This window comes from Chamaea fasciata, unplaced genomic scaffold (assembly GCF_029207755.1).
Source record: "Chamaea fasciata isolate MVZ Bird 193981 ecotype frontalis unplaced genomic scaffold, bChaFas1.0.hap1 SCAF_7, whole genome shotgun sequence".
In the NCBI taxonomy this organism is placed as follows: domain Eukaryota; kingdom Metazoa; phylum Chordata; class Aves; order Passeriformes; family Sylviidae; genus Chamaea; species Chamaea fasciata.
In genome coordinates this window covers 23,953,063-23,973,093 of record NW_027094092.1, presented here as the reverse complement: position 1 = coordinate 23,973,093, position 20,031 = coordinate 23,953,063, and the positions used below count along the sequence as shown (strand labels likewise).

Here is a 20,031-nt window from a genome sequence, read left to right as displayed (position 1 = left end):
GGCACTGGGGGAAGCCGCCCCGCCCCGCCCCGCCCGCTGTCGGCCGCCGTCCGGGCGCGTCCGCCGCTCCCTCGCAGCGTTCCGCCGGCACGGAGCGCCCGAGGCCGAGGGGGCGGCCGCGGAGGCGCGGAGCCCCTCGTAGGTGTGTGCCGAGTCCCAGAGTGGGTGGGATGAGCGGCCCGGGCTTCCCGCGCGTCGGGTTTGTGCCTTCGGCTGTTCCCGGCATGTGTGCGCCCTGCAGCCCCTGCGGGACGGCGGTGCGGACCTTGCGTCGCTTGTAGGAACGAGGAAAGAGCGTGTTGCCCAGTTTTATGCCAGTCGTGACGATACGTCCTAGAAATACTGCTCGTGAAACAATAGGAATGCTGCACGGATACTGTCTGTGGTGAGAAATCAGAGATTCGTCCCTCTTCCCCAGTTTGAAAGGGAAAAAGATCATAAAAGTAATGGTTCTCATGGCAAAGTCCCAGGATTACTGCAGAGCAGAGTATCCATCTCCAGTGTTCATCTTCCTCTTATCCAGCAGCAATCATGTCACATAACAGCCAGCGTTAATTCATCCATCTGCCTTTGTGTTTGTGCAGGGGATCCCGAGGTCTCCCAAGGTAGTAGCTGATGAAACCACCGTCCTCAAAGACCCTGTTTGCAGGCTGTCCACCAAATATTTCCACAGGCTGCAAGAAGCTTCCGAACATGAGCCATGGCAAGCCAGGGTGCTGGGGACTGAGAATCAGCATGTCGAGCCCATCACAACCATGTTAAGACCAGTGGCAGGTGCAAAGAAGAATTGGATAAGGGTGTGGATCCCAGATCTGCAGCAGAGAAATGTGGAAATGGGACAGCTGGCAGCAAGTCCTGGAGACCTGGATCTGTTGTCTCCCTCAAGTAGGGTTTGATTCAGTGCTCCCTTGGTTGGCAAGCCATGCAAAGTGCATGCTCTCGCCAGCCCACTCCAGAAGTGCTTGCAGAACTCTGCTGGCAGGACAACTTGGCAGGAACCCCAGAAGCCCAGTCCTACAGAAGGAGAGACTGTAGAGATTTGTGATAAGGAGAGCAAAGCTTCCAAAAGCTTCAGACTGACATTCCCAGGGCATGGGGGGAAGGGCTCACTGGAGTAGCAGGAGGAGTATACAGAGCTGGTGGAAGATTATTCTGGCAGCCCAGGCTCCCCTCTAAAATCTCTGTCCCAAAAGGGGATGATCAAGCGCAGGTGGTGCTCCAGGGAGTATGACAAAGCTTCCCTGTGGCTCTGCCACCCCAAGAAGCACCACTTTGTCCACTCTGGCCACAAGCCCCGCCTGCACACAGAGTGTGGCAAGGGCTATAGTTCAGAGGGGAGCTTCAAGGCCCGTGCATTGGCCCACGGGGCTGTGTGGCCATTCCACCCAGTGTAACAAGGTTTGCTACCCCAAGTGAGACTTGCAGGAGCACCAGGGCCCACACAGTGGCCAGCACCCCTTGTCCTGCCAGCAGTGTGGCAAGGCCTTTGCACGCTGTCTCTCTCTCTCCTCCACATGCTCAGGGAGATCCATTTGGCCTCTGGGACTGGCCCAGCCGGTCCCAAGGGGTGCCAGTGTGCCCTATGTGAGTGTCACCTGGCCAACCCCAGCTCCTTGTGCAACCACATGCACCTGCACACGGGGGAGTGCACTTTCACCTGCAAGCAGTGCAGCAAGTCGTGGCACCCTGGGCACTAAGCTGTGGTGCCATCAGAAATTCCACCCAGCTGGCAAGCCCTGCAAATGCGAGCTCTGTGGCATGGGCTACACCCTTCCCCAGAGCCTTGTTCCCCACCTGCTCACCCACAAGGTGGGAAAGGATTCTGAGGAACTCGCCACTACAGTGGCCTCACTTGCTCTGGACGTACCTCAGGCAGCAAGAAAGAAGCCACAGAGGAAAGGCCAGCAGGGGGGACTTGTGGCAGAGCCCACCCTGCTCATGGTGTAGGTGCTGAGGCCAGTAAGTAAGGCTGCGCTGCTGATCACAGCCAGCAGTCACTGCATTGCTACTTAGCAGTCTCAGGGCAGATCCCAGATCCTGGGGCACACGGGACAAAGGCCATGTGTCCATCAGCAAAGGATATAATCAAAATCATCCTCTCTGAGCATGAGGACAAATGCATTATGATGCAGGATGAAGCCTCACTCAGTGACATGGTCATCATCCAGGAGGGGATGGGCTTCAGGAGCCGTGGCAGAAGTAGAGGTCAAGACTGATACCTGGCTGTCCCAACATGCCTTGGCTGATCTTCTTATGTACTTGTTAAAATGAGGTTAAAAAATGAAATAAAACCTAGCCCTCTCATCTCTCTGTTAGCAACAAGGCCCTGTGGCTCAGCCCCAGGCAGAATTAGCAGTCTTGGAGGTAACTGCCTGTATAAACGTGGGTCTTTGCAGTAGCTGCTCATTGAAACTGAGCCTACACATGCCACATGCTGGGCCTGGCACAGAGGAGGTGCTAGCTGTTGATGGGAATAACTTCCTAGAGAAGACACAGCGTTAATGAGCAGCGCTTCTGTTCTGCCTGTGTTACATTGACAGTCAGTGACAGTGCACTGTGGGGAAGGCAGGAAAAGTCTCAAAGCAGTGACTTTGAACAGTGCCTTCCTTTCAAGTTTTTTTAATTACTTGTTGCTATTCAAGCGCTTTCCTGGGCTTTTACTCTTGTAGCTAAGCAACACTTCTGATCATTTGAAGCTCATGCTGGTGCCAGACATGACTGGTAAGCAGCTTCCCAAGTGTTTACAAGGTACCTTGTAATATGAAGAGCAATTTTCACAATTAGCAGAAGCAAAATCCTGCCTTGGAGCTAGGGCTGAGTGTTCCCTCTCTGCTGTCACCTGGTTTGCTTGCTGTCAGTTTCCTTCACTTACGGTGACCGGACAGTCTGTCTGAGGACAAGAAAAGGATAGTTCTGTGTCTCTCTCTGCAATTTTCAGTGTCCCCAGCTGAAAGGCTCCTCACGTCTCCACATAAAGGTTGACTAGTTCATCCCTGCTCAGAAGATTTCCTATTTCCTCTCCATGTTCAAGTTGGGTTCAATAATTTTTCCCCTTGTTTCTCTTCACACATTCTTGCTTCCTCTCTTCCCCTTCTTTCCTACTCCTGCACCAAAACATTAAAAGACAGCACAGCCACAACTACATCCCAATGTCCCCTCTGCTCTATCTTCTTCAGTGCCTGTTTGCCAACTGAGGTAGGCTGATGTAAATTAGTCCTGTTGCAGGAAGGAAGTGCACAGCTATGTCAACTTGACCTCCTAGGAAGGGCTGACCATACCACACCTAACAGGTCTTTTAGACTTGCCTGCTCTGCACTCTCTTTTCACATAGGAGCACCACTTTCATTTGCTGAATCCTCAGATTTAGCTATTCTTGCTCTCTGTCTTATGCTTCTCAAACATCTGCAATTCCCCAAATTTTTTTGTTTAGTTTTGCTTAGTGCCTTTAAATTCTCTGGGTTTCTTATGCCCACTGCACAAGAGAAATACATAGAGGCACCAAGGAATCATAAGTAGCACAGTTCCCTTTTGGGGTGCTATGAATGCAGTTACATGACACTCTTAAAAGCTGCTCTTTGCAGTTTCCACATTAATTCTTTTTTCATGAACTTTACAACCTACAAGGTGCTACAGTGAGATGCATGACACTTTGATGTGAAGATGGAAGGTGAGTTCAGTTGATAAACTGTTTGGTGTCCTAATTTTTAATCATTTTCTCTATAGGGGCACATGAGCTAAGTCTTCCCTGAGTGCTTGGAACACAGGCATGTGAGGGGGCCTGTATTTGAAGCTGCAATGCTTCCTACTGTTCTGTCTTTGGTGCCTATCCAAACTCAAATATTGACACAGCTGCGGAATGTTCTCACTGGAGCTGGGCTCATGTGCTGTGTTTGAAGCATGTGCCCTCTGTCACAGCAGAACTGGGAGAGAAGGGGGAGCAGTGGGGGGAAGGGGCAGGGAGAACCCAGACACCTGTTGCCTAAATAGCTGACCTGCTTCTTTATTCTAAGGTGACAGGAGAGAAATAGAAGGAACAGTTATGAATTAGGAGGTCTGCACACAGAAACATTGTTCACCTAACAGTTGATCTGAGTAGGTGAGAGCACGTCTGTGCCGTGCTGCACGTATCACTTGGCTGCAAGGTAAACTTAGCTGGCAAATTCTGAGGAACCCAGCGGTGACTCCCATGGTGGTGATGCCACCACCGTGTCTTTGTCTTAGAAACAGCATGTCCTCATGTGAACAACCTTTTGCTTGACAGCAAAATGATGCATAAAGTTGTTTACTCCTAGGAAATTCCTATAAAAGCCCTGAAGAGCATGGTGCTGGTGAACCTCAACATGGATGGGATCTGCAGAGGGTACTGTGGCCTGACTAGATAGCTGTGCAGTGCTCTATAGCTTGGTGTTTGCAGCATCTGAAGGGGTGTGGGATTATCTAATGCTATGCCCTTTCTTGTATTATGTCCAAAAAAATGGTATTTTAATGCCTACATTGTGGGCTCTGCGTGTTTTTTTGTTGGGATCCATAACAAGGCCTCACATCAGTGCATTACATTTGGTGCAGTTGTCAGGATCCTGGTGAGAAGGGAAAAGGGATAGCAAGGAAAAGGATGTGTGCCTGCTTGGTGCCACATGCTGGCATAGGGAGGAGTTACACAGTGTGCTGCCTTTCAATGCCAGTGAAGGTTACTTGGGACAGCAGACACACGGATTACCCAGCTGGCTGGAGATCATGCACACCCATTGCCATTACAGGTTCAGGCAGCAAGCACACAGCTCTCCTGGGTGGTGAGGTCCACCCTGCTGGCAGGGCTTCACCAAAGCCTTGGGGTGCTGCTGGAACACCCCTGGGTGACAAGTGTCAAGGTGTTTTGGACGGTTTGGGTCCTTCATGCTGGCAGGGCCACGCCAGATGTCAGGCATGCACACAAGTGTTACATTAAAACTTCACACCATGGTCAGGGTTCAGCCCCTCGCCAACTTGTCAACTGGCTCAAACCTGACCAAGGTGTTCGAATGAAAAGGAGCAGGCTGCAAGGGAAGGAGACAATTCTCTGGGTCCTGAAGTTCTCCCCTACCTGGCAGCTCCCTGGCCCTCAGGGCCAGGGGAATCCCCATGGGAAGGAATAAGGGTTTCATCTTCCTGATTGTATCCAAGGTGTTGCTTTGATCAAACTGTATAACTCACTTTAGGAACAGACTGATAAATGCCTCAACTATTGAACCAGCAAACTGTAACCATCACAGAGCATAAAAAGGTCCAATGGGCCAAAGCCAAACCCCCTATATTCTGCTCCCTGGAAGTTGAAAAAGTAGTTACACAGGAAAAACAAACAAACAAACAAAAATACCAAACCTGCCAAAGGCTTTCTTTACTTAAAAAGAAGAATCAACACGTAGAAGGAAAGATCAAAACTCCCAACTGTGTTACTAGCCATAACTCCAGATGGTAAAGGTATCTTAAATCTCTTGTCCTAAGAAAGAAAAAATCATCCATCATTCATGGGTGAGTGAAGGCAGAAAGAAAATGAAATTATGAAAATATGCTTACATGAATGGAAGAGTTAAATGTTGGAGGGGTGGGAGTCACCCCTGGAGAGGTGATATCTGATGCATGCTGAGCTGCTGCAGAGGCTAACCACAGGAAGGGGAAAGACGGGGAGGAGCCCTAGAAGCCCATTATGGGATGAGAAAAGGCCACAATGTGAAGAGTCAGCATCTTTAATTACTGACAATGTTGTGAGACATCAGAAAGGGCTGGAAAGTGTCCCAGGATGTAGTGAGAATGTCCAATTACAAAGCAAACCCAAAGTAAAGAAACAGAAGAAATCTAAGTGATGGATGTAGCCTTGAGTAATCTAGAGATGCAAGGTTTCAGCAGTTACAGTTAACAACGTAGTTGCCCTGACAGGTGGGTTTGTCTTGTATCAAGGAGGAAACAAGAACAGCAGCTGGAAAAGAAGCAGCAAGACATAGTGACAGAATCATCATCAGTTTCAGTAAGGGTTTTTCAAACAAATGCTTAAGCAACAAAATGAATGTAGGAACCAGAACAGAAGTAATGTTAAAGGAAGATGGCATAGCTAAGTATTAAAAGTTATTTATACTTGTCTGATAACCAAGCTTAACTTATAACAGCTTTACTGCTGTATTGTAGAATTGCTTGAAGTTAGCCTTATATACTGCATGATCCCATGGAAGGTGGTAAGACCTTTCCTTTTAAAGAAAGACAAGAAGAGGGTAAAAATCTGTGCATAACAAAATTGACTTAAGCTGCAGTGTAAAGGCTGCCTGGTTATTATAAAGAAGAGACAGAGATACAGAAATTAAAAAAAGAATGATTGAGGATATGGAGAGTTGCTCGTGCCTCCTCCTCCAGTGAGGAGTGGAGGTGGCTCTGTGGGACTCTCTGCCTAAATGCTGCTTCCCCTGCTTAGTAACATGGGTATTTCTAGGGTTGTGTCTAATCCCATGCACGCATTCTCCACCCAGGTCACTTCCACCCAGGGAATCCCAGCCATTCCTAAAAGTCTCTCTCCAAAATCTGGAGCAGGGAGTAGAGACGTGTGTAGATGAGAACAGAAGATACTCTCATGTGAGGAAGGAAGCCTCTGCAACTGCTCTTTGTACCAGTGTCCAGAGTCATTCCTCAGCCACCCTAATGCTAATATTTGCACTCCTTCTATAGAGATAAACATTACAGATGTATTAGCTGCATGCACAGAGGCACAGCACTAAATATGCTCCCTGCTGGCAGGAAGCACTTTTGCTCCATGTGGCAATTCCTGAGACTACCCCCACACTGCCCTGCTTTCTGCTGTTTTTCCACTCTTGCCAATGGTCTGCTTGCTGTAGCAATCATCAGAGCCTTCCCAGCTCTGCTAGTCCAGTTCTTGACTTAATAACTGATGTCATGACATCCAGACCATTCCTGTCTCCCTGTTCCTGGAAGCCCTTGTTTTCCTGGCTTGTTTGGGGTGTGCTAGCTCCCTGCTTGTCAGAGTTTCTGTTTCTTTTTGGATGGACTTTAGTAGGTTCCACTGTGGGGGGAAGGGGGAGCCTAGCCTTCATGCCGCTTCATCCTCCTCCACTCAGCTGGGAATTATAAGGCATTAGGAAGAATGCATTGCCAATAGAACTGCTGACCTAACTGGGAGGAAGATTAAATTCCCAAAGGACTGCTAAAGGCACCCTTTCTGCTCCTTGTCATGGTCAAGGGAGAAGGGGGAACACTGAAAGTGTGTGTTGTGGTGCCAAAACAGCTGAGGCTGAGCTTTCTGATAACTGCAGGAAAGAAAGATTCTCCCTGAGCACTAGGGAGAATCAGGGGGGCTTGGAGCTAAAAAGAGAAGGACTGGGAATGGCTAAGGAGGTCTCAAAGTCTTCCTGTGTTCAAGGCTGCTAGAGTACAGCTTCTGAGAAGAGTCAGTGGCAGAGACCTGAAGCAGCATGGTGGGAAGGCAGTGATGGTGCCAAGGCCTGCACAGGAGTAAAGCCAGGGAAAAGGAGCAAGCTCTCTGGCTGGGATGGCTGTGAGAGGGCAGAGGTACCTCTCTCCAGCCCGAGTTCTCCCTGTGCCCTGGGACAAACTTGTCCTCCTGCTACTCATGCCACGTTCCTAGATATGAAATAGAAAGTTAAGTAAGGAAACGAAGATGCTCTGACGGGAGGGAGAGATGCCAAGAGAGGAGGGAAAAGAGTCCCACTGTCCCTGACACACCACGACCTGGAGTCCTGTTTCTTCATTCTGGTTCAATATTAACCCAGCAGGGCTGTGACTCTGCTTATTCTGCTTCCTTTGCAGTTCCCCTGCAGCCAGGGCTGTACAGCATGGCGCACACCAAAGTCACCATACTGAGGGGCCTGCTCTTCTCCAGCCTCCTGCACCTCACCTTGAGCCATGCTGGAGGTAAGACTCAAGGGCAGAAATACCAGTAGATGACAGGAGGAAGAGACAAGGTTAGTCCTCTCCAGGGGTATCACAGATGGCAAGTTTTCTTCCTCAAGTCAGGAGGACAGGCTAAAAGCTTGAAGTTGGGAGCAAAAAGGTGCTGAGAATGGAGTGAACATAGGAGGATGCAGCTGCATCTGTCAGCTGGTGGTAGCAATTGAGTGGATTTTATGGGTCACCTGGGAAATGGCAGGGAAGGGGATTGTGGCTCAGTCCAGGATCAAGTATAACACAGCTATGGGGCTTTTGGAGATTGAGTTCCTGAGCTGGCCTAGGTGACTTCAATTCTCCATTGCCTCCCCAGCTGTCCCTTATCGAAACTTTATGTCATATAAAATACGCTACCTTCCTGCTCACTGCTCCTTTTATTAGAGCCTGTAACTGTCTTTTCTTAACATGAGGTTAAGTCCTCTTAGACCCACTACTGTGTGGGGGAAGACCTGTCTCCAGGTCTCAAATAAGGGGCTGTGAACATGAAATGGAACCAAGCTGTGCTTATCACAGTGGTCTGAGGCTGGCAAGACAGAAATACAGTGGCAGGAGACAGGGACAGCAGCAAGCTCAAAGCAAACAAGCTTCTATTTAACTGCAAATGAGCAGAGCAGTTTTGCTGAGGAAGCAGTGTTCCTGTCACTTCTGTTCCCTAAGTGGTGGGAGCTGTGACAGGACAAATTCCAGAGAGCCTGCTCTGATCATGAAGTGTAGCCCTGACAGGGCTTCTCCTCTGTGTGCTGGGGGAGGCTGGGCTGTGGGATCACCACATCAGCTGCATGTGGTTCTTGGAAACTGCAAGGGGATACCAAGGTGCCCTCTGGCTGTGAGCAGCCCTTTGACTGGCAGTGTTCTGACCTGATAGTTTTCCTGGAAAAGGGGCAGGCATTGTCACTGCTCAAGCGCCACCGACGTGCCAACAAGGGATTTCTAGAAGAGATGCTTAAGGGAAACCTGGAGCGAGAGTGCCTGGAGGAGCTATGCAGTTATGAGGAGGCTTTTGAAGCCCTTGAATCCATCGATCAGACGGTACGTACCAGAAAACATTCCCCCAAGCCAGCCCCTGTAGGAGACACCAGCAGGCTGCACACACAGCCAGGGGCCAGGGTTGTAATACTCAAATCTGTGAACCAAAGATGAAGCTGATGTGTTCACGCCCCAAGGCTTCCCTAGGGAGCTTCCCTTCTTGACACACTGCAGGGAATGCATCTGAAAGCTCAGGTTCTTTTCTCTCCCTCTCTATGCATGAAGTGATAAGGTGCCATTGGTCCTGAACAGCATCTTCCATTAGCTCAGTGTGGTACCTCACACATGTGAGCTGCTGTCCCACTCAGAGAAGCACTGGCACAGCGGCCAAACACTGAGTGCAGGTGCCTCAGACTCCTTTGAGCTTAAGTTTTTGCACGTCCTGTCCCCTTTTCCCAGTTTCCAGACTCACCCACTCTGCCAAATTTGTGCTGCATCCTGTTGGGATTTGCTCCTAACCCCAAGGCTGGTGGCCCTGCAGAATTCCATACCCAAAAAATACAACAGATGAACAGTTAGGAGCCTAAGCCAGCAAGACACTACTTCTGTGGAGTACTTCAAAAGCAATCAGCCTCAGGCTGCATGGTAGAGATGTAGATCCAAAGAGCTGAGCAATACCTATATGTGATCTGTGGCCTTAGAAATTCCAGGTTCAGCTGCTTGGACTTCTGCACTGTAGCTGCTGCTCTACAGAAAGCTCGGTTTGCTCTGCAGGTTGATGAAGGTTGTAAACATCTTTGGTCTCTTTAGAAACAACAGTACTGTCTTGATTCTTGAGTCTGATGTGTGGGAATGTGGTTTTGTATCCGATTTTTTGCTTTGACTCCATAGTAATTGGTATAAACAGAGCTAAGTTAGTCTTTCCTTTTTTTCTGATGGGGTGTTTGCTTACTGGTTTGAATTGCAGTAGCCAAGAAAGGCTTGATGTTTTGTGTCCCTAAATATATTTTTTTTTTTTTCTTTTTTACAGGACATATTTTGGTCAAAATACCAAGGTAGGTTGTTTTGAGTCCTGCAGGTACTCTTATCCCTTAGCATGCACTGTCTCATCCTGGAGAGATGGCTCCCTCTTTTAAGAGCTCACTTTCCAGGGCTAAGCTCTTGTATTTCGTCTCTAGATGATAAACTGGTTCAGATGATGATGCTTATTTGGATTGATGATGATGCCTCTCAAGGCATCACTTTCCTATAATGTGTCTCTTTCTTCTTATTTTGCTAGTATGTCAGGGCCTGGGAATGTCCAGGACAGTTCTGGATGCTTGTCTAGAAGGTATGAACTTCATGCTGACCTCAATCTCCTAAGATACAGTGAGTGCCAGGAACTTGCTTCCTGCAGAGATTGTACAGAAAAAAATCAAACTGTTGGATGTTGGAGAAACCTTCTAATTATAAAGAAAAATACCAGGGGAGGAATTTGAAATGATTCCTTACTCTATTTCCCCACTAACCATTTCAGCAAATAATCTCACTTGTGCACTGAAATAACATGGGGTAAATATCTTTATCCTTGTGACAGTCAGGGGTGAGCAGCCTCTCAGAAAGGCTCTGAGCCAAAGCAAAGCACAGAGCCTTCAGGAATAGCTCCCTCTGATAGGGCTGAGAAAGCTTAGGCTGTGTGCTCTTCTCATGGGAAGAGGATGCCTCTGCTCATGCAGGCTCATGCACCCAGCAAAAGGCAAAGTTGACCTTGCAAAATGCAACATCCAGTTCCACTGACTCTGCCTTACACTGTGTTGGGATTTTGACAGGTAACTGTGCTCTTGGGCTGGGCCAGAACTATCGGGGAATAATTAGTCACACCAAGTCTGGGATTGAATGTCAAGTGTGGACAAGCAAATATCCACATATTCCTAAGTAAGTTCATCTCCTGCATACTCCTTAAGAATTCTCCAGGGTGTCCTTCCTTCCTAGCCTAACCAGCTTTGTCTCCCATAGATTTAATGCCACCATTTATCCCAACCTCATTGAGAACCACTGCAGGAACCCAGACAACAACTCAGAAGGCCCATGGTGCTATACCCGAGACCCAACAGTGGAACGGGAGGCGTGCCCCATCCCCGTGTGTGGTATGCACTGAGACTGATACTAAAGCAGTCAAGGAGAGGGTTAAGGAGGGGGAATGCTTACATGAACAGAGGTCAGTAGGAGTAGAGAAGCTGCATCTTAAAGGGTAAAGGAGCTGAGGAAGAAGTCAATGAGTTGCCAATACATAAAGAGCTGTTTTCTCTAAATGATGCTAATCTAGACGTAAATTAAAATCGGTGTCAGCAGTCCCGTGGAATGTACTACAGTATTTTCTAGTCAGTCACCCCAAAATCCTGGCCCAGTTGTCTCTAATTTGTGACAGCCATGAGTCATAATGTTTTTTGGTCTGAATTCCTGCCTTTAGGACAAAACAACTACAGTCTGTGCTTGACTGCCTGCCTTAACATTCTCTCCCGCAGAGATGTGCAGTTTAATACTCACAATCTCAAGTAAAGAGAAGATGCTCTTCTCTCATCATTGTACTGGACATGGAGGACTATCCCCCTACACTTACACATTCCCGTTTCTCCCCAGTAGAGCTATCTCCCCCTAGGGCTTGGCCTCTGTCTCAGAAGAACTGGTAAAGGAGAGAACCTTCTCACACAGCAGAAATTTCTCTTTCAAAAACAGAGACTAGAATCAACAACTCATAAGCAAAAGTTAGAGGTTAGCAACCATTTTGACATAGGGTATTTTGAGATTTTAAAAGCAGCCCCACTTATTAAGGTGAATAGGTGAATGCTACTTGCCCAGTGGCTGTTGTGCACCAGAGTGAATAGTCAAATGGGGTCTCTCTTCACATGGGGAGTTCCCCTGTGCACAAGGAGAAGGTACCTTGAGGCCAAGCAAGAACAGATTGGATACCCAGTCCTTCAGGAAATGCTGCTTAAAACTTGCAGTCATTAGGGCACTTGCAAGAAAAAGTGTGAGAAGTCTTGCAGGGAAATTTTCCACTTATCATTAGATTTAGAAATATTGGCAAAAGTTTAATTTGCCATTTTAGTAGAATACCACAGTAAAAGGCTTCCCCAAATATGACACAGTCAAGCATTTTAAAATAAGGTATGGGAGAACCTAACACAACAGAATTATGATGCCTGAGACACCAACTCATCCCTTGAGCTGGTTCTCAAAGATGTCCCAGAAGGGAACAGAATACTCTTCCTCCTATCTATGTGACAAAGAGAAGTGTGATGAATAGTGCCAGCTTCACTTCACATACTGCTGGACCACCTCTGGCACTGCAATGTTTTAGAGGGCCACCACATGCATGGAAACACAGTGGGAGCTCCCAAACATAATGGGAGTCCCCATGGAACTCTAGGCTTTAGTAGAGGGGCTCTGGTGCTACTTGTTAACAGCACTTCTCAGTGCACAGCTATGGCTTAAATCACAGCTCTCTGTCTTTCCAGGTGAAGATAGAACAACAGTTCCATTTACTCCACGGGCTGTAGAACCTGCACCAATGGAACCTTGTGAACCAGAGAAAGGCATGCTTTACACAGGGACTCTCTCAGTCACTGTGTCTGGAGCTAAGTGTCTGCCATGGAACTCTGAGAAAGCCAAAGAGGCGCTCCATGGAAAGCACATTGACCCAGAAGTGGAGCTGAAAGAGAATTACTGTCGGAATCCAGACAGAGACGAGGAGGGTGTCTGGTGTGTCACAGATGAACCACCCTACTTTGACTACTGTGATCTGCACTACTGCGGTGAGAAGTCTGCATAGGTTTGGGTAGGCACACATTTGAGGCAGTGGCAAATAACAGGAGTAGAATGAAGTGCTTGGCTGGGAGGCATTGACAAGGATGTACGTGCACCATGCACATGGGAGTCCTGTTAGTCCATATATCACATGTACTATGCTGCCTTAAGTGCATAGCTCTGTTACCTCTCTCAGGTGTTCTCCCTGAAAACTCACACTGGTGGACAAGGAACATTAAAGAACACACGTTTTAAAACATCATTCCTTCATCAGACCCACTGTGTCGGGAAAAGAACATTTACATTGCTGATAATTATGGCAACTACACTTAAGCCTTTTACCATGTTTGTCTTTCCATCTCTCAGACAGCTCGCTAGAGGATGAGACCCAAGAGTCTGAAGGACTGTCAGGACGTTCTACTATTCCAAAGGAGTTCAAAACCTTCTTTGATGAAAAAACTTTTGGTTCTGGTGAAGCAGGTGAGCAAAAACTCTAGATACAGCATGTCTGCAGAAGGATTGTAGCTTCTTCCTATTCACTGCTCCTCAGAAACATCAGCTAACCAAAAGCTGTTAAAAGCAGGGGAAGATACTTAAATTCCTTGAAGACCTCTCAGAAGCCAATATCCAGTTCCAATCATGGAGCTAGTAAGCACTTTCTAAGACCTTCCAGTTTCACATGCTGACTGCAGACAACGGTACTCCACTGCAAATGAGGTAGAGTAGCAAAACCAGATTGCTTGTTTTTTCAGATTGTGGCACCCGTCCTTTATTTGAGAAGAAAAAGGTAACAGATCAAAGTGAGAGGGAGCTGTTGGATTCCTACACAGGAAGAATTGTTGGTGGGGATGACGCGGAAGTTGGCAGCTCCCCCTGGTAAGTATTGTCTTTGCATTTGGGAATTGTGTCTTCTTTCTCTTCAGCTCAAGCAGGTAGAAATAAAAGGGCTTGCCTATCTTAGGCAGCATGCACAAATTACAGATTCTAATCAAAGTTTCTCCAAGGTGTTGACAGAGCAGTACTAAAATAACTGGAAAGAAACTCCGCCTCTTGAATCAAGTATGCAACCACCAGAGAAAGCAAGTGTGTTGGTGTATTACATCTTCATGTCTTCCCCTTTCCAGCTTTGCTGGAACAAAAAGGATGAGAGACTTGTCCAGGTGAAAGAAATGGGGTGTATGGCCTACTCCACAGGATATACATGTCCAGGGAAGACTTTTGCTACTGTTACTTACGCAGTTTTGTCAGTATAGTGCAATGCTGTTTCCTGCTCACTGCCACTTCTGCACTTTGGCATGACACCAGGACCCATTTAGTCCTGCTAAGGGCTTCCTTCCTCCTCATCTCTCAGGCAGGTGATGCTCTACAAAAAGTCTCCTCAGGAGCTGCTGTGTGGTGCCAGCCTCATCAGTGACAGCTGGGTCCTGACTGCTGCTCATTGTCTTTTTTATCCACCCTGGGACAAGAACTTAAGTACAAGTGACATATTGGTGCGGATTGGCAAGCACGTAAGAGCAAAGTAAGAGTCTGAATGAAGTGAGAAGGAACTAGGCTTCCTCTTGAAGTGACGAGATACTTTGGAGCTGGGCTGTCATTCAGTATCCAAGGAAGTATTATAACTAATGTTACATGCCTGTCAATAACAGAATCTAATGGGGCTGTCATTTGCTGCTCTTGTTGATCCTGAAGGTTAAAGTGAAAAGGAGCAAGGAAGCCTGGGAAATCTAAAAGGGTGCTCCTATGTAAAGACAGCATTGTCTCAGAGGGTACAAAGCTGACAGTATCATAAACTCCAGAAGACTCTCAGCTGCTACTGTACAGCGAGTTCTTTCCTTCATAACTATTTCAGATATGAAAAGAATAAAGAGAAGATTGCTCTGTTGGATAAAATCATCATCCATCCCAAGTACAACTGGAAAGAGAACATGGACCGAGACATTGCACTCATGCACTTAAAGAGACCCATCAGCTTCAGTGACTACATCCATCCTGTCTGCCTGCCTACCAAAGAGGTCGTGCAGAGGTGAGGAGGAGAGAGAGAAAAAGATGACTTCTCAAGGCTATTTGCAGTAAGAGTGCCAGGCAGGAGAAAGCTGTTACAATGCATTTAATTACACTTGTGCTTCCTTCCACAGGCTGATGCTGGCAGGTTACAAAGGGAGGGTCACTGGTTGGGGAAACTTGAAAGAAACATGGGCCACTAACCCCTCCAACCTGCCCACAGTTCTGCAACAGGTCAATCTGCCCATTGTAGATCAAAGTACCTGCAAGGCATCCACCAAAGTTAAAGTCACTGACAACATGTTCTGTGCAGGTAAGTAACACTGGAGTCCACAGGCACAACTTGCCACAGAAGTCAAGGGCTCTGAGCTCTTGGTGTGACTTATGCAACAAGGTTACTATCTGATAAATTTACAGATGCTCTCCACAAAGAATAACTTCCCTATGATAAGAACTTTCTCAGCTCTCAGAAACCATGAAGGCTGGAGAACTTAAAGCTAGAAATAAAGTTTCCAACACCAAACTGTGGTCAGGCACTAGTCTAATGGTAGTAGCTAGCAGCAGCAGCTGTGGGACAACTAAGCACAAATAACATTATCTTTTCACCAGTACATAGAGCAGTTCAGTGACTTCCTAAATTAAAGGCTGCACATCCATTATCCTATCTACTAGCTCGTCTCAATCTTTTGGAGCCCATTCCTACTTATGGCCACAGATTTTGAAGGCTCCCACCTTCCTAAATCTCTTCTAGCATCATAACCTTTTTGAGTGAGAAGGGGACACAGAATTTAACTTCAAGAGACTATGCATTTATGTACCAGTTTAATAGTTTCTGCTGTATTCTTCATTTGTGCAGACTATCACCTCCTACAAGCAAGGCTTGTGATTTTTGACTTAATTTGCGCTGCTTGCTTCTAAGTGCATGTGATTGCTTGAGTTAGGATGGAAGCCAATAACACGAGTGTGGTGAAAATAGAGAGCTCTTATGGATTCTTTTTGTAGACAACATTCTTTGAAATAGCTTAGATGCAGACACACAGAAAAAAATGGAGACATGGGTGATGGGAAAATGCAGAGATACTATCTAGGAATGAAATCCTCTTCCTTTTCATATTGAGACTTTACAAAGACAGCTGGGGAGAGGAAAAGCAGAACTTACAGTGACAGGAAGGTGAAAGTAGGGACAACAATGTCTTTCTATAGTAAACAGAAGAACAGGGAACCCAGATTATTACAAATAAGTTTCTAAGACAAGAAAAGCACAGTAGCTCAAGCTACAGCTGTTGTATAGGGTCAGTGCAACTGACACTAACAGCAATTCTGATGAAAATACAGGAATGAGAGCACAGAGGGTGGACTCAGGAATGCTGCAAAGACAGATGCAGTGTTAGAGTTTTTACATATATGAAAAACAAAAGTCCAAGAGTTGACAGAATCAGCAAACAATCTCATGGGTCCCAAAACGTTTATGCCATTTATCCCAAAACTTTAAAGAAAACATGGCCAACAAGAGCCACTCCCCCTACAGTCAAATGTCCATTTTTCTTGCCTGTAGGTTACAGTCCTGATGCATTAAAGAGAGGAGATGCCTGTGAAGGGGACAGCGGGGGACCTTTTGTAATGAAGGTATGTTCAATAAGTTCAAGCTCACAAGACATACGGAGATAGGTCTGTTCTACGCTGAACTTCATAGTCTAAAAACAGCAGCAGAGTTGAGCCGCTGCTGAGTGGCGGAAGCAAACCCAGCTCATGCCCAAGGTGAGCAATGGAGATGAATCCTGCAGTCATCCAGCCCCATTTCTATACTGAGCTCTCAAAGTATTAGGACCTGCAGGACCCATGAGTGATGGCCAATCCTTAATTAGAGATTTAAGAGCAGAGACAAAGTGACTCCAATAAACTCTGCTGGAGACGCCAGTCTGAATCCCAAAGTAGCATCCATCATTAAAACAGGCTGGGGCACATCCAAGGTTTAGATCTGAGGATGCAACCAAGCTGCTAAACAATACACAGCACAAGTCTTATGAGGTGTGGTTGAGGCACCTGGGCTTGTTTAGCGTGGAGAAAAGGAAACTCAGGGGAGACCTCCCAAAAGGAGGTTGTAGCTAGGTGGCACTCGGCCTCTTCCTCCTGTCAAGCAAAGGACAAGAAAAAATGGCCTCAAGTTGTGCCAAGGGAGGTTCAAGTTGGACATCAGGAGGAATTTTTTCACTAAAAGAGCGCACTCAGTGCTGTGGTTTAATTAACATTGTGGTGTTTGGTCAAAGGCTGGACTTGATCTTGGAAGTTTTTTCCAACCTTAACGATTCTCTGATTCTATCAAAGTCTCTTGCTCCTTGTGCCAATCCAATTTTTTCTTTACTTCAGAACCCAGATGACAACCGTTGGTATCAAGTGGGAGTAGTTTCATGGGGAGAAGGCTGTGACCGAGATGGCAAATATGGATTTTACACCCATGTATTCCGCCTGAAAAAGTGGATACGAAAAGCCATCGAAAATCATGCACGATAGATGAAGCATTTACCTTGCTTGATCCCAGTTTTGTTACAATGCTCCACTTCAAAACATAGGCATAGAAGATTCTGAAGTAAAACAAGTTATATCCTTACAACTTGACAAAGGAAAGTCTTATCCCTTGAAAATAAAAGCTCTGAAACCCATCTTCTTCCTTTTATTCATGCTTAGTTGCAGTTGGATCTAAGTCACAACAGTAGGCAGGAGTACCACAGCACTAGCTACACTGCTAATTACCTGTTGTGCTTTAAACAAATTCCCCTCCATCAGCTATAATCAACAAGTTTTGGACCTCACATAATGGCCTTGTCAGTCACAGCAAGCAAGATTAATGCCCTCATGCACTATCCCTTTCCTCCCTTCAAGACAATTTTCTGTTCTAGTTTTTGATCCACGTATGTACCGGAGGTAACCACCCTACAGTACCTCTGGCATTACACAAAACACCAAATCCAAAAGTAGAGCAATTAGAAGCTGTTTCTATCAGACAAACATTGCTCTCAGCTACAACAGCAGGCAATAAATTGCACTGTGTGCAATCCATCCTACAAAGGAATAGCGGCTTGAATACATTAAGCAGCACTTCCAGTAAGTTCCTACACATCAAGTGGTGCTGGGTCCTCATTGTGTATTTTCCACCTGCATAGCAAGATTCTGAAGGAAGCAATTCATGCAATCATTGTCAAAGCCTGCAATGGAAGCATCCTGGACTATACATGGTTGCTTGCGTTATAAAGGCTGTTTAGGGATCTCTTCAAAAGCAAGATTCAGTCTTTCATAAACTCCTCTTTAGCAGGAATTTGTGGACAACTGAGGACCCAGAAGTAGAGCAGTAAACACAAATTCTTGACCACCCAATTTGTTCAGCCCAATTTTCTACAAAAACAATCATGAGACTAGAAAATTCTCCTTGTTCCCTATGGCACCACATTTCTAAACTTCTCCCTCATAGTGCCATAAAGTCACAGAAACAGGCAACAGTGAAATTAGGTGTTCTAAAAACAAGTTATTGATCAATTAGTGTCTGGCCACCTCTTTTTAGATGGCTCATCTGGGAACCAAGTTGAAGCAGCCCAACTTGATTGCCCAAATAAAGCATAAAAACCAACCTCTCAAAGAAATCCGAAGAACGAAACCTCAACAGCTCGAGTCTCATGACTGTTTAAAGTCACTGATAACCACAGACACTTGTTGGGGGTTAGATACACTGAACACTGAAAATGTTTAGCCCTTCTATAATGTTTAAATTTTAAGCCTCACCCCTTCACTACTATCAAATAATCTGTGACAAAAGAGGGGAACCAGGACCATACCGTTTCTGGAGAAAGTCACTGTTCACATTGAGTTGTTACAAACAATACAGAGGAATCACTTTTAAATTTCAGTTTAATGTTATTTAAATATTGTCTGGGCTAAAGATTAGGCTTTATTAATTTATGTGCACAAGTTTTAGTTCAGAACTCCCAGGATATTGAGTCCAACCAAACACTACAAAGACACAGGGCAAAAACTCATTCATAAAAACAATTATATCTTCTGCTACTCAATTATTCCTGTATTTCACTTCTGATTCAGCTTCAAATTTAAAATAGCTTATGCAGGTTTGCAGGCATTGCTGTTTTAACATCCTGAGCTAATTAACAAATGGTTCTTCAGAATGTCTGCTGAATATGGTAAATGAACATATGAATTAATTTAAATGTCACTAAATTTCAGAGAGCAGCTAGTAATTGAGAGGTAGTGGCAGTAACTCTAGTGTCAGCCAACACACAAACTGCCCAAGTTTAAGTGCACAAAACCACAGCACTTACCAATAAGGGCCAAACCTCCACTTGTAACAGAGCTCTGTTCCATAAGTGCATGCTCATTTCAGGTTATGAGAGGAGGCTGTGACTACTAAATCGAGGCAGTGGAGCAATGAAGGGCATCGTATCAGTTAACACAGGATGGAGAACGCTCGCGATCACCTGCTATCACAGTGTGCAAACTCATCATAAGCACCAAGCAGCATTATGTCAACTGCAACCCCAGCCTAGGGGTCCTGTGAAAGGAAGATTTCAGACATTTGCAGAAGCTCTGGCATAGATCTGTTGTACAAGTACTAATTTAAAGCCATGTTTTTACTGTAATCAGGCAAGACAGTTTCAGTAATGGCTCTTACGCAGAGGCTGCTGCTCCACATAGCAAACAACAAAAGCAGCAGTTATTTGGAACAGATTAAATTCTAGCATAGAAGTGTGTTATTTTAAGCCTGCCTGTCCAACTCTTCAATAACTCTGTTCTAGCTATGGAACAGATGTGCAATTTATGCTTCACAACCAGTTTTCACATGGAAGTGCAGTAGTAAGGTGAAAATGCATCACCTCCCTAGAAATGAAAGGGCTAGAAAGGATACAAAGTGTGCCTGTCTTAATCTTCATTATTTGGAGCTTCTGAAAAAGGCTAATCACTCATTAAAAAAAAAAAAAAAAAAAAGAAGAAGAAGAAGAAGAAGTGGCTACAACTTTTGCAGACTAGTTCTATTAGGTGTCTTAGTTACAAAATGGTAACATCTGATGTTTAAGAGCAAAAAGTAGTGAGTGAGGTTTACCTGCATGAGGAACACTGCTTAACCGGATGAGCTCAGGATAAATGAGTCCACTGACTGTACACCACTGCTACTCTATTCCATACCAACAGCAGCAGGCTCCCTCAAAGAAAGCTCCCTCAGATGGGACCACACAATCTGGGTAAAGGCATCACAAGGACTAGATAATTCAAAATAAGCATTTCAGCAAACCAAATATTTTCAAGTTACAGAAACTTATTCCAAAACAAAAA

General features: G+C 45.9%; 2 protein-coding genes across 2 annotated transcripts; both read left to right on the top strand.

Moving 5' to 3' along the window:
- Nucleotides 1–170: 170 nt before the first annotated feature.
- ZNF408 (zinc finger protein 408) lies at nt 171–2,271 on the top strand. Its single transcript, XM_066186973.1, is given in 9 exon segments — nt 171–257; nt 585–755; nt 758–826; nt 828–1,381; nt 1,383–1,504; nt 1,507–1,682; nt 1,684–2,026; nt 2,029–2,183; nt 2,185–2,271. Coding segments are annotated over 9 exon segments (1,764 nt in total).
- A 5,540-nt stretch (nt 2,272–7,811) lies between these two features.
- Nucleotides 7,812–17,357, top strand: F2 (coagulation factor II, thrombin). Its single transcript, XM_066187986.1, has 14 exons — nt 7,812–7,911; nt 8,810–8,973; nt 9,941–9,965; nt 10,190–10,240; nt 10,719–10,824; nt 10,906–11,036; nt 12,408–12,704; nt 13,063–13,176; nt 13,449–13,572; nt 14,048–14,215; nt 14,546–14,719; nt 14,832–15,010; nt 16,253–16,323; nt 17,065–17,357. The coding sequence occupies exons 1-14, from the start codon at nt 7,833–7,835 to the stop codon at nt 17,206–17,208; spliced, it is 1,827 nt and encodes a 608-aa protein (XP_066044083.1). The 5' UTR covers nt 7,812–7,832; the 3' UTR covers nt 17,209–17,357.
- The last annotated feature ends 2,674 nt before the right edge of the window (nt 17,358–20,031 follow it).

What these genes read in the sequence shown, in the direction of transcription:
- F2 (XM_066187986.1), top strand. Translation starts at nt 7,833, where the DNA reads ATGGCGCACACCAAAGTCACCATACTGAGGGGCCTGCTCTTCTCCAGC. An exon ending in AAATATCCACATATTCCTAA is followed by an intron (nt 10,825 to 10,905) that starts GTAAGTTCATCT and finishes TGTCTCCCATAG; the next exon opens with ATTTAATGCCACCATTTATC. An exon ending in TTTTGGTTCTGGTGAAGCAG is followed by an intron (nt 13,177 to 13,448) that starts GTGAGCAAAAAC and finishes TTGTTTTTTCAG; the next exon opens with ATTGTGGCACCCGTCCTTTA.